This window comes from Aulonocara sp. 'chitande type north' Nkhata Bay, linkage group LG9, assembly GCF_057382095.1.
Source record: "Aulonocara sp. 'chitande type north' Nkhata Bay isolate Kocher_YH1m ecotype deep benthic linkage group LG9, A_spYH_male_GT1.1, whole genome shotgun sequence".
In the NCBI taxonomy this organism is placed as follows: Eukaryota; Metazoa; Chordata; class Actinopteri; order Cichliformes; family Cichlidae; genus Aulonocara; species Aulonocara sp. 'chitande type north' Nkhata Bay.
Window position 1 is genome coordinate 13978443 of NC_141352.1, and position 27907 is coordinate 14006349.

At 40.7% G+C, this 27907-nt stretch overlaps 1 protein-coding gene across 4 annotated transcripts in view; it reads left to right on the forward strand.

The window, feature by feature from the left end:
• The window catches only part of ctnnd2a (catenin (cadherin-associated protein), delta 2a), a 283916-nt gene that overhangs the window by 233988 nt on the left and 22021 nt on the right, over positions 1 to 27907 (forward strand). For all 4 annotated transcript variants that reach the window (XM_086305983.1, XM_086305978.1, XM_086305982.1 and 1 more), the window contains exons 20-22: positions 7239 to 7485; positions 10743 to 10827; positions 23126 to 23252. In XM_086305983.1, coding sequence (XP_086162109.1) covers positions 7239 to 7485; positions 10743 to 10827; positions 23126 to 23252 — 459 coding nt within the window. The remainder of the gene's footprint in view (positions 1 to 7238; positions 7486 to 10742; positions 10828 to 23125; positions 23253 to 27907) is intronic.

Sequence of the window (27907 nt, forward strand, 5' to 3'; positions counted from 1 at the left end):
CATCCCTGCCTCTCCTCCCTTTATCCTCGTCTAACGCTTTCCGTGTCTTATGCTCTTCTTCTTCTACAATTTAAACTGTAAACGCGTCAACTGCAGACATCAAAGACAGACACAAAAGGGTGAGATATAACTGGTGTGAAAAACCAAGCGCAGGAAGCCAGAATAGTTTATTACTGGGAACCAACAGCATGCCACTTTCCAATTTACCTCCATTTCTGACCTTTTAAACCTGCTGTGTTTCATGTCTGTACTCTCCTCTGAAGCTTATTTATTTATTTGGAAGTTAAAAGGAATACACTTTAGGGCTGAACGATTATGGAAAATAATCTAATTGCGATTTTTTTGCCCCAATATTGCGATTGCGATGCGATATGCGATTATTTTTTAAGGTCTTTGTCTTCTGTATTATTAAACAAAGACAAGCAATACATCATATAGTATGGCCAATACTATATTACATTAATTTTAAACTGTTCTTTCCTGGAAGACAGACCTCTGTTATGATGACATGAGGTGATGCATGAATTGATGACTGACATTTTTATTTAACTTCTTCAATCACAACAGTATATTTGAACATACACAATAGTTTATTTTTAGCTTACAAACATCTGAGCATAAAGTGCTGACAAGGAACCCTGGTGTAAACATTAAAATGAAAGTCAGTACAATGTGCAGATTGCAGAAATATACATAAAAAAAAATCAGTGGCTTTACCACACTCAGTTTTTCGACATCTGTGAACTACTAGACAGTCATTCAATTAAAAAATAATATTAAATAAATAAAACTAATAAATAAAAAATACACACATCTTACTGATCTCTGCAGTCAGTAACATTACACATAAAGTGCAAACATAATAGCAATTGTATAAACACACACACACACGCCTTTAAAGTTTAAAGGCGTGAAATTGGACGGTCTAGTTCTGATTAGCGTCACCGCTGTCTCGGTGGAGTTTATTAAACTCGGCCGTCTGCTTCTTGCTATCTAAAATATAACCAGACACTGGTGTAAATTCTCGACTGTCTCATACTTCTGTTTAATAAGTTTTCTGTTTGACGTTTAGTCAGCTGTGTGAAAACCAAGGAGGAACCCACCCGGGGGATTAATAAAGTTTTATTTTATCTAATCTAATAACTTTAATCTCAGCCAAACCGATTTACTCACGAACAAACAAAACACTGAAAAAAGCCCAACAATAACATTTTTAGGTTGTCTAAGTGACTTATATATTACGTTTAACCCGAGCAGCGAAACTCCGCGGTGATCTGAAAATGATGTGCCGGGAGTTGTGCCGTTCTCGGCCGCATCAGTAACCCTCGAGCTCCCGGCTAGCTGTCGAGCTGGTGGGTAGCAGACGCCTCTGAAAACGTCGAAGCACTTTTGCAAATATGGGATATCTTGATAAACCGAGCAGATATTTGATGTTTACACAACTACTTTCTCGCCTGAAAATATGTTAAAAGTTTATTTTGTGACCCAGAAAGATTAGTATGAGTAATTTTAAAACTTAGTAGCGGCCGCCATTGCTGGAAACTGGAGTTTGGCTGGGCCGCCTATGAATTCTGGGATATGGTAGTAATTTGGACAGCCTTCGGCGCGTCGCTGTGACGTAATCGGTCTACAAATGCGGCCTCAGGAGGATGCAGCCCATGAATTTGGACATGTCCAGAGTATAATCGCAGCCTTTGCGGTTAGAAAATTGCACTTGATCATGTCGCGATATTATCGCAAATGCGATATATCGTTCAGCCCTAATACACTTCCTATTGCTGTGGGGAAATCAGCCAGTTCTTTCAGGTTATTTATATTTATTTCTGCCTAATGAAGATTTTGATCGTTTGGCTGCAGGGTGCGTGCGACTGCGGTTTCCGCTCCTGTGTGGACATAAACTTCAGTTCATGTGCTTTCCAAACAAGCCATTAACCAGAGTGTGTGTGTTTCCGTTGGTGATTTAAGTAAGAAAATCAGTATATTTTGTGCCAATAATCATCTTGCATCTCAGAATGACAGCATTAATGTTTACAGATGTCTTCGGGGTTTAAATATTGATGTAATCTTGGTGTATGGCTGCATATTGAATGTGAAATCTGACTGTCTGACATCAAAGGATGTTGCCCGCATCACTTCTATGCTTTCAATAAAGAAATATCCCCTGCAAATAGAAAGCAACACCCTGTTGCTTTGAATCTGGCACCCCCTGTCAATGAGGTGATGTACTGCTGATGAAATCACCCTTGAGACACTGATTCAAATCACACAGATGCACCTAAGAATTACATCTGTCACAGATATAGTGGCTTCCTTTATATTTTTTTTTCTATTTAGACTGCAGTTACCTGTTTTTATTAGACTGCCTGTTTGTATAATAATTCGAGGCACCATAGCAACTCTTTAGTTGCACATATAACTGTATTCCCAACGTGTATTCATTTTCCATCATCAAATTCACGTGTTTATGAAAACATCATCGTCACAAGTCATGTTTGATTTGTTTATTCGAGCGGTAAACTTTCATAGAGTCGTTAGCTTTTATTCAGCCTACAACAACTTCAGAAAACACAGAAGAGGTTAAAAAAAACAATGTTGCCAGAAGCTTCTGATACCAGGAAGCATTCACCAGCCCACCTTTGGGACCCCGACCCAGTCACTGATAACCGTGTATTAACCATCCTTTATTCTCAGACAGCCGGACGCCACAACCAATCAGGCAGTTTCATCTTTCCCCACATCTCCCTGAGACAATTACCTCCAATTTTACTTCAATAACACTCCCCCTTCTCTGTCAGTAAACAATCAAATCGCTCCATTGTTGAGGGTAATTGGATCTCTTTAAATCAAATCAGCCATTATGGCCCTGATGAAGCATGCCCTGCTCAGCGGGAGTTAGCGACACATGAGGGAATGCAGCACAGGAATACATTACCAGCTCTGCCTCCCAGGTGAAGATAGGTATATTGGAGGAGTTGTGTAATACAGGTTTATTAGACTGTGCCGTGATCAGCACAGGGCTTGTTTCCCTCCTTGAGGACATGTTCGGGGTCTAGCTCACATTTCAGCGACAAAGAAAGTAGATATAAGAGTAGAGGGGAGATTGCACACTAGCATGTAGAGGTGCCACATTAGGGTTTTAAAATAGAATGAGTCACAACCCACTCGTAAAAAAAAAAAATCCATCTTAATCCTCTCCTCAGCTCGATTATTTCTTCCGTGTGCGTGCACTTATGATCACTGTGAGATTACATGAAATATTGCTATATAAAGTTTCTGGCTTTGACATTCAGTTTGGCTTCTGGTTGTTTGTACTACAATATGGTGAGTTATTAAACCCATTTGTATCTGTACTCTTTCTAACCATTTCTAATTATCCCTCGTTTAAATACGTTAGACTTACGAGAGATGGATTGTATACTTAGTAGTAAGTAAACTCCAGCTTCGCTTTAACAAGCGGTATCTCCAGCAGGGTAATGAGCACATCAAAAGATTAAGCTATAAAATGTGTTGAATTTTGTACTGACATTAGGAAAGTGCAGCAACTCCCTCTCATTTATATTAATCTATAATTCATCAATAAGCTTCTTGAAGGCTCTCGGTATCATATGTCTCTGTAGGAAAAAGGCCAGATTGTATTTGGCTAAAGTGGCGTCTGAGCGTAGCTTTGGTTTAATTTAGGCTCTGCGATTCATTTCCTCATGCAATATTAATATTTGTTTTATGATAAATGCTGTGAGCTGATAAAAACACAATAAAGCTCCCCAGAGACAAAACATTATCTTGTAAAAATTGGATTCAAAATATAATATGTCTTATATATTTCACACCAAAACAGGTAACTTGGAAAAATCCTACAAAAACAGAATAAAGAAGTCAAAAACCGAAGCAAACAAACGGAAAGCCAGATAATGAGCGTCGTCTCGTTTGAGATGAGATGCGTATTGGTGTGTATGCTTATCTGTACGCGTACGTGTCGTCTTGGTTTGTTGGGTGTGTTTGTGTGTATGGAGGATTTCTGTCTCAGCTCTTACTGATTATCGGGATGCAGCCTCTTCCTCTAACAAGACTGTTATTAGAAGGGTTGGAAATAACGAAGACCCATCCGTTTGATTCTTCAGGATTGCATCCGTCTCAGCGCAATGAATATGTAAGCAAAAACATTTGCTTTCTTTCATGAGTTTCTATGTCCTTGAGACATTACTTCTGATTGTCTCCATCTTCTACCCTTCCTCTTACAACCTCTTTCCCTCTCTCATTCCTTATAATCTGCTCACTCACACGTGGTCATGAATGCAGTTTTGGTGAGACTAAGAAGAACACACCTGTGTATGCAAACATGCACACAAGCAGGTGCACGCTCAGAATATGCAAGCATATTTAGGCACATGCTGATGGCATCTTATCAGCACTTCTGTCTATAGGCAGAAGATATTTAGATTAATAGACTCAGATATGCTCTCATTTTGTCATTACTGTTATTACCTGCAGTCAGTCACTTGATAAATTAGTCACTAACTTTATCATACAGTCAGTCACTCAAGGAGTAAATTATCTGTCTGTCAGACAGTGAGTAAATAAGTCATGCAGTCAGGCAGTAAATAATTGAGTCACTCACTCAGAATTTAGTCAGATCATTAAATAAAGCAATTCGCCAGCAAATTAATCAATCATCAGCAAGCAAATCAGTCAAGAATTAGTCTGAGTGATTCAAGTCAGTCAAATAATGAGTCTTCATCTTGGAATGTAGCTTAACTGTGTCTCCACAGCCAAAAGACAGTGACCACTTAACCTCGGTTCAGCCTGCCGGCCTGTGATAACACTTGGCCAATTAACTCTCAACTCTATGCGTACAGATGGATCTGTGTGTGTGTGTTTGTGTGTGCGTGTGTGTGTGTGTGTGTAAGAGAAAGAGAGTGAGAATATTAAATAAACAGGTGCTTATATAATGCCTTTCTACTCACTTTTATCCACACTAAAGTACTTTTAGCTGACACACACTCACAATTCAGTCGATGCGTCTCAGGGTTCAGTGCCTTGCTCAAGGATACTTTGATACATGGACAGAAGAAGCCGGGGTTCAATCCACCAACGTCCTGACTGCAGAGAACCAACTCTACCACCTGAGCCCCACCCACCCAGCTCTGTGTGTATTTTAAGCATCGTCATTCGCTGCCTTTGTGAAATCAGAAGTGTGTGATGGAAATACTTGTTGTGTAAAATCATCATTACTCTTTTTGCACGTGACTGCTCCCTTACAATATCCTGTGCTACGTTATTCTAGGATCTCTCTTTTGTCCGTGTTGCTTTGGTGTTTCAATCCTTCCCAGATCTCGACGCCTTGTTAGACATAATATGAGTGAGGGATTTACCGTGAGGCTGTAGGGCCTGCGTGGATATCACTGTGATGCATTGGTCTGGGGAAATCATTCAGTGTAATGTGGAAGAATGTTTGATAAATAGCAAATAAAGAAAAGACGGGAGATGAGAAAAAGATGTTAGGTTCAGACTTTGCTCTAACTTAATTCCACAACTGAAGAAACCAATCTCTTTGCTGTTATAATTTTTCATCTTTTTTACAGTGAAATTTAATAAATTCAAAACAGAACCACAGATCTGCAAAACACTGGACCTCTGATACAAAGTACTGAGTATTTAGTAGCTTTATACTGTAGCTTTACTTAAAATCAGTTGTTTAGAAGCTTTTTTTCCCAAAACAAAAACCACTTGGTCAAATCCAAAAGCACTTTATTGCAAATTGAGTATTTTGGCCTGAGTTTCCTCTGCTGCCAGAGAGGATGTAATGGCGCACTTGAAGATGATTCAACAGTTGAGTTACGCACTAACAGTAGCACTTACTGTTTTCATCTGATCCAGCACCAGTGGGAGACATGCACTTTTATGAATTTTAAAAGGATGCATGAGTCACGTCGGGGAGCCGTTCATTATCGAACCTTGTATACAAAGAAAGTGGTGCGCATTGTCGCTTCCAGCAAAACACGTCATATAGGAGGTACGCACTGAGTCATCCGTGTGAAGATGGTCACTTGATTGAAGTGCACCTCTTTGTGAGTGCTGTGGAGCCAAAGGCTAATCCTCGTCTTTCTGATGGTTGACTTTGTTAAAAATTAACCACATTTCATCTTGTTCATTATTCAGTATTCACCCCTGTGTCCACGTTGATTGTTCTTTACATGAAACATGACCTGTGGGGTATGTCTCAGGGGTTCAGCCTGACTCAGGCGTTACTGATGGGTTTTGTGATGGTCAGTGCGTTTCCTACTTTTTGACTACTGCTCATGTTTGATTCATGCCCACCACCACCTTAGTCAGCACAATCACTCCTCATCTGTTCAATCCCTCAGCTTCTCGTCCTCATCACGTATTTGCTCTGATAACTTTGGATCTCTGATATTGGCTGTGATATTGTCCACAGTCATGTTAATATTTCGCTCCGCGGTGACTTTCTGAATGGAAGATTCAGGAATTATTATCGACATTTGAATGCACGTCATCGAACATTTCTCATTTAAACGATTTCATTCATTCACCTCTCGAGTGTCTCCGTTGTATAAAAGATCCAAGGTTTGATTCCAGTAGGAGACACAAATCTCTTTGGGGTTGTGTTAAGTAAGGCATCCAGTGTAAAGACTCTGCCAAATCAAACATGGGCAGATACATGCTGTGCAACCCCTTGTGAATAAGGAAGCAGCTGAAAGTAGCTATATCACTTCTCAAGTCTCTTTGAGCTAACTTGCACAAGAACGTTACTGACTTCCTCTGTGGGTGAGCTTAAATTACAAGTATTGTTGGCAGCCTAGATTTTAAATACTTTCATCCCCATCTGTTTCACTTTCTCATAATTCATGTGCTTCCTATCTGACATCTCCTGTACTTCTTAATTACACCCTCTTTCTGTAGCTTCGATCTCACCAGTTCTTTGAATGTCAGTTTTTTAATATGCCAGCCTTTTCCCCAAAATACCAAAAGTCGCCCCTTTTATTGGAATTTCAGCAGTCCTGAAATTAGTGTATGCATCAGAGGATTTGCAATGTGCCCTCTCAAGCTGAAGTTTTATGGAGTTTTTTTTTTTTATCTATTAAGTAGTTGCATGTGATATTAACTTAAAAAAAATGTTGTCCACAAAATCCAGTGACTGTCACTCAGACTTGCTTCGAACAAAACTGTGTGAAGATTAAAAGTTAATAAGGATTCCTGTTCCTTTCTTTCATTTTCTCCAGGTAAATATGCAATGAGAGATTTGATCCATCGGTTACCAGGCAGCAGCAGCAGCAACAATAATGCAACCAGCAGTGGGACCTCTGGAACCACAGGCCCTCCCAGCAAGGCCATGTCAGATGACACAGTGACTGCCATCTGTTGCGCACTGCATGAAGTCATCACCAAAAACATGGAAAACGCAAAAGCTCTACGTGATGCCGGTGGCATCGAAAAACTCATTGGCATTGCCCGCAGCAAAGGAGACAAGTGAGTAACTACTAAATTTTAAAAATGAAAATTTACTTCTACCAAAAACCGCTTAGCAGTAAACACCGGTTTATTTTACACTATAAGATCTGCATCATGAAATGCTAAAATACCACATCTTCTACAGCACTTTAGATACACTATTATCTAAAGGACAATATGGGACTTATTGTATAAAATGTCTTTATAAAAACGTCCTTAATCTAAAACCTGAGCACCTGTTTAAATTTCTCTTAGCTGTTTGGGATTAGTTGAACCTGATAAATAGCAAAGATTTCTGAACAGAATACATATAACAATAATAAATAAATAAACTAAAATGATAAATACTTGAATGGAAATGATGTCCTGACATCGGGGGGATAGGTTTAGTTTACAGCATTCTTTAATGTACTGAAGTCCCGTGTAAGAGGCCTGGACATGACATGAAAAAGGCATCCATTTCCCTGAGACGCAAGCACCCTGGGGGAACAACTTCTCTATGAAAAAAAAAACAATGCTGTATTTTTTATTCAACAAATTCAAAAGTTCAGGAGTATAAAATCCTCAGGATGAACTAAGGCCAAAACAACAAACAAACAGAACTAAGCATCAACACAAACTCAGATGACCTGCCTGAAAGTAACAAATGAAAAACAATGGGCTTACCTCTCTAGTTTAGCAAAGCAGGAAAAAACAAATGGCAGCTCACCCCTTCTTACTCCTCTTCTTCTAGACACAGATGTAGCCACTTGAATGACAAAGGAAACAAATGATTCTCTGCAGATGGCGGCCATCTTGGCTCCACACCAGTGTTGGTAAAGTTACTTGAAAAAAGTAATCAGTAACGTAATCAGTAAGTTTTAATCTTTTAACTTTATGCATCAAAGGAGCTTGCAAAGAAAAGCGTCTGGACTTCTTTAAGTTGCTTGAAGACGTTTCACCTCTCATCCGAGAAGCTTCTTCAGTTCTAAGGTCAAATGGTGGAGAGTCCCAGATATAACCTAGTGGGAGTTTCCCCCCACAGAGGGACAAAAGGACCCCCTGATGATCCTCTACCTAATCACATGAGCCAAGGTGTGAAAATGGGTGTGGGTCCCAATCAGCCAGGGTTTCGGGTGAGCTCATTGTGAAACCTGGCCCCACCTTATCATGCGATTTCCTGAGGTCAGATGGCCCAGGATGTGAGTGGGCGTTAAGGCGTCTGGGGAGGGAACTCAAAACTGGATTATAGATGGCAGACAGTTGGTGTTGTAAACCACCGCCTCTGTTCAATAGACTGTATTGAGCAGAATGACATGTGAATTGCAGAAAAGCCCAAATGTAATGTCCCCATATCAAAACTAAGGATCTCAGGAGGTTAAAGACTCTTCTGCCTCTGCTTCTTCCACCACAGAAGTGAATCTTTCGAACCTTTGGCAGAAGATGATGCTGTGCTTTAGACATCTCGGGATTTAGACACTGGCAAAACACAGTTTTTCTTCAATCACAAGAAAGGAGAATAACCAAAAAGTGAAAACTAACTGAATTATGCAAGGTAGACTGTTCAAAGAAAACAGTATATGACAAATACTACCATTAATACTTCATCCTTTGGTAGATGCTTGATTTAAAATGCATTACAGTAGTTTTCTTGAAATGGTTTATCACATGGAAGAAAACAATACTGTAAATATTTTTTTCTATAACATGGTACATTGTTTGATTTGTTCTAATGTTAATATTAATATCTAAAATTTGAATACTGTCATCAAAACATGCAAAAGTAAAAGATTTAGATTGCTCTGCATTCATTTTTTTCCTCAGGTTAACACAACTAGATCTTAATAACAAGTAGCTTAAATCCAAGAAGGCCTCAGTATTTTATTGTTACCTGTCACAACATCATTCAGTCATGATTCAATTTAGGTTGTCATTAACAACCAGCGCCTTAATGTAGCTACACATCCATCATTCATACATAACTGCGTCCGCCTTCCCTATCACCCTTCATCTGCAAAAAAGACAGCTGGAGAACAACAAGCAAGATGCAGCCAATATATATTTCCATGGGAGACTGGGCAGGGTGTTCTGCGTAGCTGCTATGGCAACCAGTAGGTCAGGAGTTGCTATGACACCAGAACGTTATCAGACGGAGGTCAAAGGATGATTTATTGTTATGGTAAGGGACTCGGCCTGTTTAGGGAACTGTGCTCAAGGGCACCATTCCCAAGAGGGATGAGGTACTGAAAGAAACCTCCACAAATGCAAATTTCATGGTGAGTGTAGTTATCTGCTAATAGCCAACATATCTTTATTTTCCTGGGGAAGGTAAGCTGAGAATAAATGTTAATTATCAGCAGTACCAATCATACAATTACACACTGGATTGGGAAAATACCCCTTACACTACAACTGTAAGAAGCACTTAATGGCTGTTTATAAACAGAAACAACTCCCAACTATTCCAAAAACGTCGATAAATGCTGGGTTAAAACCAACATGTCAAACAAATAGCAACATGATTTTTGCAGTCCCCAAATTTCATTTTCATTTTCTGAAGATTTGCATGTTGCATCTTGCAGCGACTTTTAATAAACCTGTGCTTTTCCTGCTCTTACATGTCAAAATGTCGGCTGTGTAATCATAATCTAGTAATGATCAAAATCATTTTACGATGCTGTTTAAATACCAGTACTCCCAGCGTTCGCTGAAGACTCTTTGCTGTAAAAAAAACAAAACAAAAAAACCACTGGAATTTAAATATTTTTTTCATGATCTAACATCGAGGTTCTGCAAGCTGTTTCCTGGGAATCACTGTAGTCATGTGTAACTAATGCTAATGCAGTGGTTTACTGGTGATACCATTACTACATTGTTCAGTCGTCCAAACTCTTCTTGCTCTTTTTAGTGTGAAATTGTAAAACTCAGAGTGAAGCTTGTTTTGACAACGATTTTTGTTTTGGGCAAATTGAAAATGAACATCCTTCTGCTTCCCGCTGGAGCCATTAGGAGGGCAGGCCTTATGAACTGACTCTGACTAGAGTCATTTGTCATCTGAGTGGCAGAGGTGGGACCATTAGCATGGTAGAGTGGGTCATTTCAAACTCATCTGAAAACTGTTTGCGTGCAATGAAACTTTTTCTCTGTTGAAAAGAGCAATGGCGTTCTTATTCTTAAAGCTTTCACAAGTGCTCCTGGCCTGCACACTTTTTGTGCAGCTGGTAAAAAATAAGGGACAGCATGACTATGATGTGAAGTCAATTTGAAATAATCCTTCTCTCTCTGTCTCTATGCAGACACTCAGCAAAGGTGGTAAAGGCAGCTTCTCAAGTCCTCAGCAGTATGTGGCAGTACAGAGACCTGCGCTCTCTCTACAAGAAGGTAGGTGTCATTGAGAATAAGTACAGGTGCTTTTGTGGTGTGTTCATGATTTACAGAAAAGTAAAGTATACTTTAGATAACCTTATATCCTGTTATCATAGAAGTACAGCAAGTACAGACAAAATAATGTATTTGTGGAGTTAGCTGATTTGACATTGTTCAAGCATACTGTTAATATTTATTTAAAATATTGCAGTGGATGCAATAGGATGCACAAAAAAATGAAATGTGCAAATGTTCACAGTGTTAAGTGTAAGAAACCGTGCAGAGTGCAAGGATTTAAGTCTAGAAGAAATGTGTGTTATTATAGGTGTGCAGGTGTGTATGAGAGAGGAGGGGGACCAGGTGCAGAAAGAAAAAAGTTATTTAGGCAGAGGAGAAACATTTGCATCCATGGTGGGGTGGATCAGCCCTGATCTTTCCCATCTGCCTTGCGGTCCTGAAAGTGTGCAGGTCCCGAAGCGATGACAGATTCCACCTAATTACCTTCTAAGCAGAACGATGCACTGGAGTCTGCCTTTGTCCTTGGTATTGGCAATGTTGTGGTGCCAAAGGAGGTGAAAAATGGTCTTGGACTTATTCTGTAGACATTTTTTTCCAGCAGGTTAAACTTCTTCTGTTGTTGCATGAATTAAATCTGAGAGCGTGACAGGGAGCTGATCTTTAGCTCTTCATAAATCCCTGGGTGGCGATGGTCCCAGGAAGCTGGGGGACAACTGTGGATTCATGCAGAATGATGGGGACAGTTGGGAAGTTCTTGAAATCTGCAACTATGTCCATGATGAGCACTGAGCTCTACACCAGGTCATCTTCAAACTTCACGAGCTTTAGCATTCAGGAGCAGACTGGTGACCCTGCAGTTGTAAAGGTGCAGCTGTGTAGAGCAGAGGGTAGTGATGCATTACCTGCATCCCATTAATCATCTCCCAGCTAGCCAAACAAGGAAACTAGTTATTTTCAATTTAGTCAGTTACATGTGAGTTATGTGAAACAATTTTGTAGCATTAAGCAGGCATGCTTTAAATAAATACAAATGGACCCCAGAATTGGCACAGTGACAACTTATTCTGCTAATTTGTGCCTGACAACAATAAAGAGAATCATTATTATTATCATCATTAATCTTTATTATTTTTCTCATTAGTGCTGTAATATTTCAGTCACCTTCAACCCATCTGCTTTTAATCAAAATGGTAATGTTTAGATTCCCACCCACACATTAATTCTGGTGCTCACATCACTAGTAGAGAGGAAAGAACGCCACCTTAGGAGGAACCTGTGATGATCTGTGTTTTCCCAGCTTCATGTGCTCTGTGGTGTCAGGCACACTCAGCAGGGACAGCTTGTTATGCAGTGGAGCAGGATGATGGTAATTAAAAACTGAGCTGAACTCCACGGACAGGACCCTGGCGTGGATTCACCGGGTGAAGGTGCTGAACAATGAAGTGTAGGGTCACATTGTATTTTAATGGGTTGGTAGTCATCATGTCCCGTGGTCTCTGTTTTTTGTTTTGTTTTGTTTGTTTGTTCGGTTTGTTTGTTTGTTTTTTTGGGGGGGGAACAATTGTGCAGGCCTTGAAACAGGTTGACACATGAATTGTCTCTAGTAAGGTATAAAGACCTCTTTAAGTTGGATGGAGACATGGAGTCGGGCCCAGCTGCTTTGTGGGGGTTTGTCTCTTGAAGAGTCTGTTAACATCTCTCTCCAGGAAAAGATGTCTCTTTCTCTCCAGGAAAGAGACAAGCATGTGTTAGGGGAGGAGAGGACTGCTGTGTGGTAGGCAGCTGTGGAGAGGCCCACGACCTGTTTTAGTGGGAAAGGTAGAGCTGGTGGGCTAGCGCTGATGGATGGTTTAGAGGGGAATGTGTCAGGCACGTCCCATCATTCAGGTCTTCGGCTGGGTGCAAGCTGTTAGTGGAATGTGAGGCTTTAAGCTTGCAGCTTGTGATCTGTCTCAATTCTTTTCAGACAGAAGCAGAGTTTTGCCGATAATAGCCATTTAACTTCTTGCACAGCTGCACCATCTCAGCCCTCATCCTGAACACTTGTCTTGCAGACATAGAGTGTCGCTCTCCTGTTCTAAGCTTAGCCTGGTCCTATATCCAACCATATATTGCCAATGCTCCCCATAAGTGACCACTGTCAGTCAGCTGTTTGTTTAGTTAATAATTGCAAAAGATTTATTCGTAACAGGGAACAAATTTTAATAAACCCGAACTCTTGATCACTACAGTGAGGAGATCTAGTGGTGTGTGTGTTATGCTTTGGGAAATAGTCTTTTCCAGGATGGTAATACTTATACTTATCCAGGGAGTTTTGGGCCAACATGTTAATGAACATTCCCACGAACTGACACGCAAAAAGTCATTGTGGCTATTTACTTTTTTGTTGACACCGAGGACTGTTAATGTCCTAATGCTGTGAGTTATGTACGTCCAAATTGCTCATAGTTTTAAATTATGAATGACGGGATCGTTATCCAAAAACCATATATTGAAATGTGTTTGTTTGTTTCTCTAATACACTCCCAGAGACTTAAGAAATCAATTCTACGTGACTTCATATTGTTTTGTTTTTCTCTTTGGTTTAATAATCAGTCTAAGTGGAGACTATATTAATTGTGTGCTGGTTGTATTCAGAAGCTTGACTCTGTCAGTGCACCAATGTGACTTACAGATAATGGACTTGCACATGGATAAGATTAAAGGTATTTTGTAGGTAATTGAGCAAAGTAGCTGTCCTTCTAAACAGACTCAAGGTTGCCATATTTATTCAACAATGTTTGTCTTGGTCTTTGCATGTTTGTCTTTAGGAGTGTGACGCTGTAGGTGTCTCTTTATAAATGTAAAGATTTTACGTGTGCATGTATTTGTGTAGCCAAGTGCTGAAGTGTGTGGATCCCTCGGGAAATGTTTTTGCAGAGGAAGTTGGCTCATGATTAGTCAGCTTTTTTGTGGGGTGTTCATATCTGCGTGCGTTAGTCTGTGTGAATTCCCTTTCAGGTAGATACGTCCCAAAAAATGATAGGATTTTCAGCTGGACTCCGACACAACTGAGCAACAGCATTTATACAGAACAAAAGGATATTTTCTGTTAGACTCTAGTCTAGTGTGTTTTTGTTTGTGTTCTTTGAAGCTACACACTCACACACAAACACACACAACATCAATGTCATTTAGATCATCTTGCGCGCTGAATGGTGTTAATGCCGTTAGTGCAGCAGTTAATTTGCAGCTCAAATGAAGAAAAAGGAAAATTTGATTATTGTTCTGTTTGTGTAACTCTTGAAGGTACAGAGTTTTGTTTGCGACAAATGCGATTAAAACCCACTATCTCCTTCTCTAGCTTTTTTTGTTTGAAATGGAAAAGTCCAGCACACTCTTGAAACTTGATTAAAAGTAATAACAGATGTTCTGTTCCTTTCACTTGTCAGTAATGAGTGTTGTTGAGTGGATATCTGCCACCAAGGTTATCTGCCATTGAGCACAATAAAGCTTTAGAGGCGTAATCAGCGAGTTTCAGTTCACTGTGAGAAATTTTAAGTTACTCATTCCACGGAGGTGTCCTTGGCTTTGAATGCGTCTTTTTCATCTTTTGCAAAAAGAAAAGAATGAAGCAGATGATGTATTTCAGCTGCTGAAGGCAAATGTATGTTTTCTTCCATTTCATACGTAAATACTTACCTATGTTTATATGGTAAAGGCTTTTTGGGGGTTGGCAGGGTTATTAAAGTGCTGCACATCATTTGCATCAGTAGGAGTTAGATTTTATACAGTCCTGGGTTCAGTTTTTACGCATTAACCACATATATGTTTTACATATGAATATATATGATAAAAATTATTTTACCGGTGGATTAGAACCTGTTAAAAATCTCACCGAATGTGAAAGTCCTGAAATATGCAAACATACATGAATCAGAATCAGAATACTTTATTGATCCCTAGGGGAAATTATTTTTCATTACAGTGCTCCATTATAAACAAACATTAACAAAGACAGACAATACACTAACTAAGAATAGCACAAGATATACATGCAAATATATACATAAAAGTCACTTATTAATAAATAGCTGAAAAAGGAAGAGCATGTGCAAGAAGGGTGTAGCTGTTGCAGTAAACAGTGTGTTAGATGGAGGAGCTGTACAGGCAGGAATGATTTCCTGTGTCGTTCAGTGATGCTTTTCGGTACTCTCAGTCTCTCACTGAACGTGCTCCTGTGACTGACCAGCATGTCATGGAGTGGGTGGGAGGTGTTATCCAACATTGTCTTTATCTTGGACAACATCCGCCTCTCCGACACCACCTCCATCCCCACAACATTACTGACCTTACAGATCAGTTTATCGAGTCTGTTGGCATTTGCGACCCTCAGCCTGCTCCCCCAGCATACAACAGCATAGAGGATCGCACTGGCCACCACAGAATCATAGAAAAGCCAGAGCATTTTCTGGCAGATGTTGAAGGACCTCAGTCGCCTCAAAAAATAGAGACGACTCTGGCCCTTGCTGTAAAGTGCTGTGATGTTTTTAGCCCAGTCCAGTTTATTGTCAATGTGTACTCCAAGGTATTTATAGTCCTCCACAACGATAGATACATTGTAGGATACATCATATAAGGTAACAACAGAGTTTGAACAGTTCTAATGAACTTTAAAGCTGAAATTTTGTATGACTACCCTAATTCTTCAACACAGCATGAACTCTCTTAGGCAGCTTTCATGTAATTTCTTTAAATTGTCTTAAGAATAGTTCTCCAGACCTCCTGAAGGGCCTTCACATTCCTTCAGTAATCTTGTGGTTCAGGCTCTTAGGATGATAATGTTCCACTGTGTGTGTGGTTTTGTTTTGTTTTCTGTTTTTTAAATCCTGCATGTTTTTCCTTTACTGGAACCGTTTGGAATCACTGTCATGCTGAAAAATGAAGCCACTGCTAATCAGATGCTTACCAGCTGGTATTGCATGGTAGATCAAAATCTGACCTTTTGTTTGTTTATAATTCCATCACTTTTGATAAGATCTCCAACACCGCTGTCTGAGATTCAGCCCCAAACCATGACAGGCCCTCCACCATGTGTTACAAACGGCCGTAGACACTCACTCTCTCCTTAATTCCTCCGTAGAAAATGATGACGATTTGAACCAACATTTCAAAAATCTGTTGCTATTGATTTTCAGTTTATGCTTGAATGATTCTTAGGTCAGTGTTAAGTGGTTCAGTAAATTTAAAAAAAAGCACATTACTCTAGGAAAGGTCAGGTACAAAAACTGGACTGAATGTGAGTGGAAAAAGAAGCCAATCCAAAGAAAAACTTTGACAGACCTTCAAGCAGCCTATTGAACTATTGCTCAGAACCGCTTTAAAAAATGTACTAATGGAAGGAAGATATAAAGAAATAAGGTGTAGCTCAAGACTTCTGTACAGTGCTGAATATGACCCAGTATGCAACCCTGCAACTCGCTTCTTTGATTGTTTTGTCATGGACTCCCTTTCCGAGGGTTGGGGTCTTAAGACATCTTGTTGTTGCACAAGTAACTTCAGGACAGGCTGCCCCATGGCATCAGTGTGTTCTTGCTTCATCCTGACAACTGTGTCGCTCTCTTCATTCGTCATCCTCTCAGCCCTCAGTATTACACAGAGCAGTATCCCCATGTGGCCCATTGGAGCCTCATCTGCTTCACACTTCTGTAATCATTGCCACTGGATATCATTACAGTCGACTGGATGGCATAACACTCCGATGATCAGAAATGAAGGGCAGTAGCTTTACGCAGCGCTCAGATCCAACAAAGGTTGCTACAGTTTTTTTTTCTTTTTAATCCCCAACCATCTTGGCTCCTCTAGTTGTTTGTTTCATTTTGTTTTGTTTTTTTCACACAGATTTAATAAGGAGACTTAACTTAATTAATGTGGTTGATTAAACGGGCGAGGAAACAATCTTAAAAGGCAAGTATAAAATATTAAAAAGGCATCATCTGTGCTTTGTCCTGATTTATAATCTCCAGTTTTATCCCGTCTTAACTCTTCTAATCTGGGACTGATCAGCGTCGTCTAATACAGTTAAAATGTTGCATTTAATCAACTTTGATTAAATGCAACAAACCAGTTTCAAACCTGTAACCTGTACTTTTAGATGGTTTGGTTAGTCAAGCTCCTGTATTATTCTGTTTACAGTCACTCTAAAAGAGCGATAGACACCATACCTCACTGTTTACTTCATAAATTGCCTGGCTCCTGACAAAGCAGTCTAATTTTGTAACTGTGGAAATTGTTGTGTTAGACGATGCCTACTGACTTTATCACCAGAGTGCAGAACTCAGAATAAGTAACTTTATTGCAAGTATCCCTGTGTGACATATTAGGTCATGGGTGTTAGGTGCAGCAGAAATCCTGTTAGCCTCCAATCCAAACATGGATTAGCATATAGTTTATATGAGAGTGGAGTAGGATGTCTCTGCACAGTGTTTGTGAGCAAAAGCAAAGTACTGAGAAAGACACAGGCGAAAGAAAGAGTGAGTAAAAGTGAGGTGAATTCATACCTTTTTTTTTGTAGTTCAAAAATAAGCACACTGGAGTTTGTGGGTCTGGGAAGAAGAGAGAAGTGTAGGGTCAATAATGAGTCGGTTTGAGCTGTGTTGCCAAAGAGTTTCTTGCTTTGAAGTCTTGAAGTAATGAGAGCATTTTCAAACACACTTTCAAACTGTGTTCAAGTTATGGGTGTGGGTAAACGTGTATGTTTGTGCGAGCGTGTGTCTTTGAAATTGTGTGTTTTTGTCAAAACGCGGTAAGAAGAGTTAATCACTTCCTACAGCAGTGCCATGGGAGCAGGCTCGGCTACGAGAGAGAGAGAAAGAAAAGAGAATTGCAACGGAGTGGGGGGGTGCAGGGCTGCCCCGCAGTGTTTGAGCACAGTAAAGCGAAATGCTGCAAGCCTATGAATAAACAGTAACTCAATATGAATACAGCATCTGAGATGATTTGAAAGATCTGCTGCGCAGCAGTCATTAATAAACCAAAGTCAAAATCTGTTTGTACCAACACTAGCACTGACTTGAGGATAAATCATGTATAATACTCTCCAGAGTGCAGTAAAACTCTACTTTTACCAGAGTTTATTTGGACTATTTGACAGGATGTGTCCTCATTCGGTGTGTGTGTTTGTGTTGCTGCGCATGTAGCGTTTCATCTACAGTTCTTGGAGTGTAGCCACAGGTCATCTTTTAAGTAAACAACAAATGTGCAGCACTGTTCAACTGGGGATTTCCAGAGAAAGCAAGCGACTGAAACATGGTCACTTTGTAAATAAACCCATTCTTAATAGGACCGGAGAGATCAAATTCTGACTCATTTACACAAACATATACACCCTTCTGTTTCTGGCACAAAGACACACAGACACACAAGGTAAATTCTAAATTTCATATTCACACTGTTACACTTTGTTATGTCCCTGTTCAGTGCATAACTTCTGCTGGGTTGCTGTGCCTCATTTCTTGATAAATGATCTGTCTAGGGTACTTAATCAGACATGTTCTCTCTCTCTCTCTCCCACACACACACACACACACACACACACACACACAGGCATGCCCACATATCACATATAAATATCGCAAACACGCACAAATCACCAAGGCAGATGCACACATGTTTGACAGATTGAGTTCAGGGTCAGAGAGATGCTGTGTTTGTTACACGTGTGACAGTTTTACAATATGCTCCGGGGATGTGTAATTCACTATGTGGATGTGATGTGACGTAAGTGAGAAGTGATGTAAATGAAGTGTGTGTGTGTGTGTGTGTAAGGTCAGTGATTGCTCAGCCTAGTCTTGTGCATGATCAGTGAGCCCCGAATGTTCAGGATGTTACTGCAAATAAAATGAATTAATCTGATAGAGAGCTCTAAGGGTTCCACTCCACTACTTTTATTTTGAAAAAATGAAATCATCCACTGCTATACTTGTGGAAAGATCAACTACACAACTGAGAAAGACAGAGAGAAGGAGGTGGATATTTAAAAACATCATTGAATATCAAACAAGCTCAGGCCTCAGAAGCTGACTCTGTTTCATCTGATTTTTCCCACAGTCAGACACAGACAGGGAGAGAAACACAGAAAGGAGATGGAGGGATGTTAAGATAGCCTTTACCCTCAGACAGCCTAACAACAGTATTTTGGGAAGATAGGGAGGCAGAGTTGCAGCACTCGCAACATTCTGGGCTCTTTGCAATCAATGCAACCATAGTATAAAGGTCAGCTGCTAAATCAGCAACACCACCAGTAACCAGTATGAGGGATGCAAAGGTCGAGGGGCACATTGCTCCTGAGAGGACAGATGGCTCAAGAGGGAGGTGGTGATAATTGCAAATATTAAAATTGGAGCTTGAAATGAGTGAGAAAGAGGCATGGATTAAAGGACTGAAAACGTTCAATGTTCAGTGGTTGATGTGACCGGAGGGCCCCCTCCACTCGTCGTGTGCAACGTTTTACAATTTCACAAAGTGCCGCCATACCCACGCGCACACTCTCTTCATTTGTTGGGGCAATAATCACTTTTTACCTCTCAGTCCTGCGACCTTCAGCTAACCATCCAGTGATGCTGAGAGCAACAGGCAGACCGGTTGCCTGGCAACCAATCCTCTTTTTTTTTTCTCCTCTCATTCTTACAGTAGGAGTTGAAAAGGGGTGCTTGGAGTATAGAGCTTGTGAGAGAGAAAGACAAGGTGGGTGGAAAAGAGAAGAAAAAACAAGTATGTTGAGGAGAATAGGTGAGAGCCAGAAAGACCAGGAATGATAAATGTGAATGTAAGTGTGAAGTTTCACAGCACACGCTGACACGAAACAAACGCTGGACCATGGATACAGGGTACAGAATAAATACCGTCCAGACCTTCAGACACTGTGTGATTTGGTCCTTGATTAAATTTTAATCTGGGTTTAATATTTATTGGTTATACACAGCACAAACTAATCCTCTACCAATCGATAATAAAAAATCACAAATTTTTTTATTTATTTACATATGAAATTCTTCTTACAAAGTATCGAATTTGTCTGCCTTATATAAGGAGAATTGCGAGTCTGACTATTTCAGACCATAAATATTCGAAAGTCAATGAAAAGCTTGAAGAGGTTCATACAGAATATAAAGTAAAGTCAGTGCAGAAAATAATGATTTAATCTTTTACTCTTAAGGGAACGAGTGGAATAAAATTATGGCAAAATATAAAGTTATTACTCTATGTAGAAAGACACCAAATGTGAATACACCCATACATTTTTGTATATGTTATATTCTTTATCTCTGATTTCAGTCATTGTTGTAAAGTTTGACTATGGCTCATTTTGCTTGGGGAAGCCCTTAAGCCACCACCCCCTGCCCCAATCATTCCTGGGCCCCATTTCTGAGCTACATCTCCAGGCAGCACTCTTTGTACATCACTCTGTAAAATACATTTATCGTTCAATATTCAGTGACTCTGTTCATTTGAGCAGCATGACAGTTTGACAGCAGGCATTCCAATGTACCATAAGGAGGTAACATTGGATGTAATGAGATTTGTTGGGATGGGGGGAGGTGGGAAGGTGCAACGTGAATGTGAAACAAGGTGAGTGAGAATACTGAAGGGATGGTGGATAAATAGATGAAGTGAATATGAGGGTGGGAGGAATGGTGGAGACTAGAAATGAGCTACCTTTGAACTGCTGTGTGTCAGAGGATCCAGCTTTCTATTAGTTCTCAGCACTCTGCCAGGAAATGAGAGTCAAGGGAGGACATGGGACTGCGTTCAATCCAGTCTAGTTCTTGCTTTCTCTGGCTGGTGTCTGTACTTCTCCATCCGTACCTCTCCTCCGTGTTACCTCTCCCCTCCTCACGCTATCTTTGCTCTGCTGTCATTACTCTCTCTGGCAATCTCCCACCTCCTCCTCCTCCTCGCTCATTACTTTTTGCCATCTTTTGTCTCCCTCAGCTAGTCCTCTGTCTATCTCACCTTCTTCTCTTTCTGCCCCATCTCCTTCGTCTCTCATTCTCCTCCTCTCCGTGTCCTCCTCTCCAGCATCATTGCAACTGGAGTGATTCACCTCTCCTATGTACTCTCAGTCATCACTTTTTCACCAGTTTCCCACTGCTCAGCTTAGGCCCCCAGACAGTAACGCTATGATGGAACATGCCTCCGATATCTTTTATTATCTGCTTGTGCTTTGCTTTTAGAGGTACCCAATTATCTTAATGCTAAATTGAATTTGGTTCCAGCTCTGTGATTGTTGTTGACTCTCATAATCCATTTTTATGAAAAGGGCTTTGCTCCAATGACTACTAAACTAATGCTGATACAAAGTCATTTGCTTGGCAGTAATTATGCTTGGAGTTGTTAGTTGTATTAATTTTTCTACGAAGGGAGTGGGTTATTTACTAAGCTCAGAATTGAGGCAAGCGTGTTCATTTGTTGCATGCGCATGGCTGTAAGCTCACTTGTACATGCAGTGTGTTTGTCAGTGTCCACCAGTGTCCAGAATAATGTTTCAATTACCTACTACACGATAATAATCTCAATAAGGACAATATTTAAATACAGTTGGCTCTGTAAATGTATTTACAGAGATTTTTCTTTTAGTGAATCAATTTGAACAATTTCAGCAAGTCACAAATTATTGATTTTTCTTTTTTTGGCCTGTCAAAAATATCAAAAAAACAAACTTGTTTTCTCTTGAACATTTCACAGTCAGTGTGACCCTTTTTCTTTCTGCTAGATCGCTGGATCGTGGTCACGTTAGTTTGTGTTTCTTCCGCTTGTTACTCGTTGCTCCTAATATTGTCACGGCTGGCGGAGGGAGCCGTGTGGTGTGGAGGAAAAGGAGGACCCAAAATGCAGCAAACTGATGATACGAGTGACGTTTTATTTACAGGGTGGTAGTGGCAAAAACAGGCAATGAAGCACGAGTAATTACAAACGGAAACCTAAACTGGGAGAAACTAAGTGACAAACCTGGGACCATACAAAGGGGTGCGGGGCAGAGAGACGCAGAGACAGGAACACCATAGAACGCAGATGAATGTAGATTAACGCAGTGATACATGGATGAACGCAGACGAGCCGACAACGAACACAGACCGACACCCACTAAATATACACACACAAGGTAATCAGGTAATCACACACAGGAGGGAAGAACAGCTGAACCTAATACACCTGGGGACCGGAGGAGACAAGCTGAACACAATAACAACAGACACAGACCTTCAGAACAGAACAGGAAATCCAGAACACGAGCCTTCAAAATAAAACAGGAAACAGACTGATGTACAACACAACACGGGGACATGAACAGAGCACCAAGGACAGACACAGGTAGGGCTGACAATACACCAAACTTCAGGTTAACCCTAACTAATACAGATCAGAAAAAACGCAAAACGCTGGGTCAACGACCCAGGACCATGACAAATATAGTCCTCAAACCACTCTGTGCTTTTAAAGTGTTACTTGTATGAGTACATGGAGGGGTTTATTTCTAAAGCACATCAGTAAAAATGTAATTCAGACATGCTGTGTCATATAGCCGTTGTTGAAGTGCCACTTCCTGCTGCGTGGTAATCAAACTGGCGCTGTTGTATCGCTAACTCTAATAACAGTTCTTATCCTTTCATCCACTAGAAGCTGCAAATCTGTTTGGGCCTTTCAGAGTTTAAGACTAATGGATCATCATTCTTTGGTGCATTACAAAAATACATATTCCTAAAAGATCAGTCTTTTACATGGTGACATTGTATCGTGTAATAGGAGGTTTTGATGATTGATCAGTAAAAAAATCTAATAATTCTAATATCTGACAGACTGGTGCGGACATCATAGGTCTCCTGTGATAAAGAGAGAGCTGAGTTTGAGAGTGAAGCTGTAGCTTTACCGCTCAATCTATGTTCCCACCTAAGGCCACAAGCTCTGGGTAATGACCAAAAGAAGGAGTTTGTGGATGTAGGCAACCAAAAATGGCTTACTTTGGGTGACGATATGAGCTCAGACATCATTAGAGACTCAAAAGAGAGCTGGTGCTACTGAAAGGAGCCAGTTGAGGTAACATCTGGCTAGGATGCCTCCTTGGCAGTCTAAGCTGCTGCCCCTGCAACCTGTACCCAGACAAGCGGCAGAAAGTGGATTGATGGATGGATGATTTTAAAAAATCTTCGTTTTTAAAATATGTAATTGCTATAATAATTGATGACAGTAAGATTATGTATTTGTGCAGTTACTTATCACAGGTGATAACAAGCTTCTTCCTTGTTTTGTTTTACAGGATGGCTACTCCCAGTATCACTTTGTGGGCTCTGCCTCAACAATAGAAAGAGACCGGCAGAGGCCCTATTCTTCCTCGCGAACTCCCTCGGTCTCTCCTGTCAGGACATCTCCAAATAACCGCTCTGGTGAGAAACCCGTGGCACTCCCTATACAGATGCTATGCATACGTGTTTTCATTCATTCTTGTGTATCTCTTAACAGCCAAGATTAAGACCTCATATGTAAAAAATGTTTCACTTAGTTGTGTGGTTAGTTAAATATCTCATGGCCAAACAGGGTATGGGTCTTGTGATGGTGCACATCATCAAACTGAAAAAATCTTTGTTTTCTGAAACAAAAAAATACTGAAATACAGTTTGTTTTGTTTCTTTTTGTCTTTCTTTTATCACAGGCAGTCAGCTAAATAATTGGGGAAACAATATTCAAGCCAAGGTTATAGCAAATAATATTTTATTAATAATTTTATTTTCTTTATTTCTTTAAGCCTGCAAGCTGCACTTGAATTTTTAAGAAAGCAGTCAGCATCTTTTCCAGTTGGTATAAATTGTCTTTAAAGACTTGGTATGATTATCAAAATAAGGCAGGATTTTGTTTGTAAAAACAAGCATATATTAAAATTTAAGGCTTTACTGAATTTTACTCTTTTGACAAGTGGTTACAGAAAATCAGTTGAATAAAGGGTTACATCTGTGGTACAGTACACAGAGAATCTAATTTAGACATTAGTCATCTACATTAACATTTGCGGATGCGATCAGTCATTATACCACCGCTAAATAGCTCATAGCATTACAGGCTTATGCTACAAAATATGATTATCATTAGCCCATAGCTTGAGCCCACTGGCCTTCATGCTTTGCAAAGGGCACATTAGCATTAGCTGTTAGCATCGGTGGTTCAAGAGCCTTTAGCTGTTCTTTCACCACACTGGGCTTAGCAAGCTGATGAGGCAGAAAAGTACTTTTCCTTCCTCCTGGCTTAGAGAGGTCTTCAAGGACCCTGCTAAGAGAGGAAGACAGTGGGAGTGAGAGAGAGAAATAAAATGTGTGTTTTTGTGTGTGAGGAGGAAAAGAAGGAGGGATGAGATAAACACGGAGGGAGATAGAGAGAGAAAAAGCAAGAAGGCAAGAAGAATTAGGGATTGAGGGATGGTTAATGCAGGGAGGAGGAAGTGAAGAAGGCTGGGGATTTGACTTTAGCCAGCGACATTGAAAATAAGAAGTTTTGAGATTATAGTGCATAGAGAAATTTGTGGATGTCTGTTGTACAGTGGATCAGCAGGGGTAAATTGAGCCATGACTCCCATCTTTCTCTTCTGCTCCTCCTCTGTCTACACACAATGCCTCCCCCTTTGCCTTTGAGCTTGTCCACCCCTTCTCATTCACCCGTTTCACTCTCCTCCTCCTCTTTGCCGTAATCCTGCTTTCTTCTCACCTCTCCCTCTGATCTCTCACTCTTTACAGGCCACCTCAGTGTGCTCTCAAACACAGAGACACACACTAACACACACCCACATGCTCCTATATCTCTCCTCTGCATACACTCCAGACTGCAGTCCGACTCCTTAGAGATGGATCAAAGCAGAAGGAGTAATGATGGTATGCAAGTACGCTGGGAGAAGAGGAGTGAAAGAGTTGATGTGAGAAGAGAGTAGTACGACTATGAAAGAGAAGGGGAGGTTAGAGGCTGCAAGAGAAGGAGAGAGAGACCTTTGCATGTGTCATGGCCCCCACAGGGTCCTGCTGTGTTCTGCACTGATAGAATTTGTCTGTCATATCGAGCATTTACAAGCCAGGTCCCCTAGGTAACCAGCAGCGATGGCACTGTCTCTGGAGGTTTCTGTAAAAGGTTTGAGCTGCTACTTTAATGGAATCTGCTACAGAGGTATTGGATGATAAAATTAAAAATGAAATGTGTTAAAACATTATAAAAACGTGGCTCACCACAGCCAAAGTGATTATGTTTATGTGCCTTCTTCACAGCCGTTTCTGTGCTTGCGCGTGTACGTGTGTAATACAATGTCTTGTCAAAATGCAGAAAAGGCTGGGGAACAGATAAGAGGGTACAATGCGCCTTTGCTTTTTATGTCAAACATTGAACAGCCGAGATGAAAAACGGGCATCCTTTAGTATTCAAATAGATGAATTTTAATTCAATGGCTCTCCAAAAATCACTTTAAAAGCCTTTATTTCATTTGCTAGTCATATTCACAAGTGTTTTCATCCCTAGGTTGCTCTTCTCTAACCTTTAATCGTGGTATAGAACAACCAAAGAGAACAAAGACAATTATGCACTAATTTTTGGAGTAGGCTACATCTGCTTTTCTTTTTATTCAGAAGCATGAAAAGCGTTTCTACCCGATGGCTCATTGGACTGAGAATGGTGACTTCCACCATGTGTGTGTGTGTCTGTGTGTGCTGCAAGTTATTTAAGGACTAGTTTATGTCAATGGATGAATTTACTGACTGACGCGCAGAGGAAATAGTTCTTTATGGAGCCCAGATGGTGTGAATGATGAGACCAAAAACTGCAATGTCTTGTACCAAAAATATATTGAATAAATAGGGGAAAGGGGAAATGGAACAAAATAATTAACACAACACACAACGTAAATGTCCACAATTAAATAATAAATCAGTGCTGTGATTTGTCTGTGCAAGAGTCCTTTTGCTAAGAGTCCTTTTTTTTTTTTTGGTCCTTTTCTTTTTAAAGTTCACTTTTAAGGTATTCCTCCTTAGGGTCCAGCTTCATACAAGGGGGAAATATGTCCGTAATCCAAAGACGGCTAAGTGGGGGAAAAGAAAGAATGGTCCTACCGGCTCGCCACTTCAATATGAAGAAGATCAATTCAAAGAGGGAAAAAAAAACCTGACCTGTAGGTCAGAAAAATGTCCATTAGCACATCAAGTTCAATTCAGTTTACCGGTAAACAAGTATATTCTTCTGCATGTCTAGGTAACAATGCAAACCATAAATCATCATCAATCCATGTACAACAGTTAAATCATTAATCATCTTAGCTACGTAGCTTAATCTATACATTCCAGTAGCGTTCGCTACAAACAATACAAAAACAACAATAAAGGAAAACAACTGTCTAACAGACAGCATAGCCGAATTCAAGGCAACACATAACAATAATCATTCAATCGCACTTTGTTTCAAAGTAAGCCCATAAAAATGCTTAAGTAAAGAAAGTGTTCAAAAACAGCGGTTTTTGAACCGGAGTTCTGCTTGCGGTGGGAGCGCTGCCGCACAAAGTCATTTTTTAATCGCGAAAACGATCGGCTGGTTACTGACAACCAAAGGTTGAAAGATATTAAGGACACTTACCGCTGAGTTTAAAGTTTAAAGATGAATTGAGGGGAGAAAACGCTTTGTTTTCCAACACCGTTCTAAATGCCATAAGCTCACAGCCACAGCAGGAGTCGAACCCGGAAGTATCCCTCCACAGCCGGTTTTCAGAGTTTCCGCGACATGGAAGGAGCCAATCAGAAGAGGGACCTCAAATCAGCTGACGTGGGTCATGTGACAGGGAGTAGTTGATATGGGTTACAGGTTCCCCCCTCAATCTCATGTACGTCCCTGTACATGGTGGTTGGGTCCGGATGACAGGTTGTTCAGTGGCAGTAAGCAGATGGTCCTCTTCATCCTCCAGTGCATGAGTAAAGGCAGTGGTTAAGCCATGGACTAGTGCCTGAATACTCTTCAAGATGGGCTGACCAAGCGTAGAGTATTGTAACCGGTCCGGAGGTTTCCTGGTCCGAGTTGATGTTCTCAGAGGTTCTAGTTCAGAGCTGGAGGTGTCAGAGGTAGATGGTAGATCAGCAGCAGAGGACATACTGGACTCAGTCCGCAATTCAACATTGGTAGGTTCAGCAGAGGACAGACTGTCCTCTGATTCCACAGTATCAGGAGCTTCCTCCTTGACAGGGGTTTCTGAGTCAGGGGTTTCGCTCTCTGCTGGCTCAAGAGGAGGCAAAGGGAGCGTAGCAGGTTCACAGACTGGTGTATCAGATGGTAAAGGTTCAGTGGCTGGAACGGCGGATGACGGTTCTGGCAGATTGTGGACAGTGGTGAATTGCAGAGGCTCTGATACAGGATCATACCATTGATGCGGTATCATTTCATCCTCATCGTCTGACTGAGGTTGTGCACAGTCCTCATCAGAAGGGTTGAATGACTGCTTCCTGGTTGGTTTTACAGTTGTTCGGTTGGTTCGAGTGGAATGCGGCAAAAATCCACATGGTAATAGGAGATCTCTGTGTAGAGTACGAATCGGTTTGGATTTGTTCTCCGGTCGGACAGTGTACACTGGAAGATTTTCTGCTCTTTTTACCACCACATAGATGTCTGGTTCCCATTTGTCTGCGATTTTGTGTTTGCCTCGGAGTTTCACATTACGTACCAGCACCCTGTCACCAACGTCCAGTTCAGAGGGGGTGATATGTTGGTCGAAACGGCTCTTGTTTCTTTCCATGAGCTTCTCCGCATTGCCAATGGCAATTTTATAGCTCTTTTCTAGATTTGACTTCAGGTTCTGGACATATTGCGAATGAGTCAGTTGATTGCCGTCCACAGGCAGTCCAAAGACCAGGTCAATCGGGAGGCGAGGTTGTCGACCAAACATGAGCTCATAGGGTGAGTAGCCAGTAACATCACTCCGGGTGCAGTTGTATGCGTGGACCAAGGGCTTAACAAAATCTTTCCAGTGAGTTTTCTCTTCTGTGGTGAGTGTTCCGAGCATATTCAGGAGTGTTCTGTTAAAGCGCTCGACTGG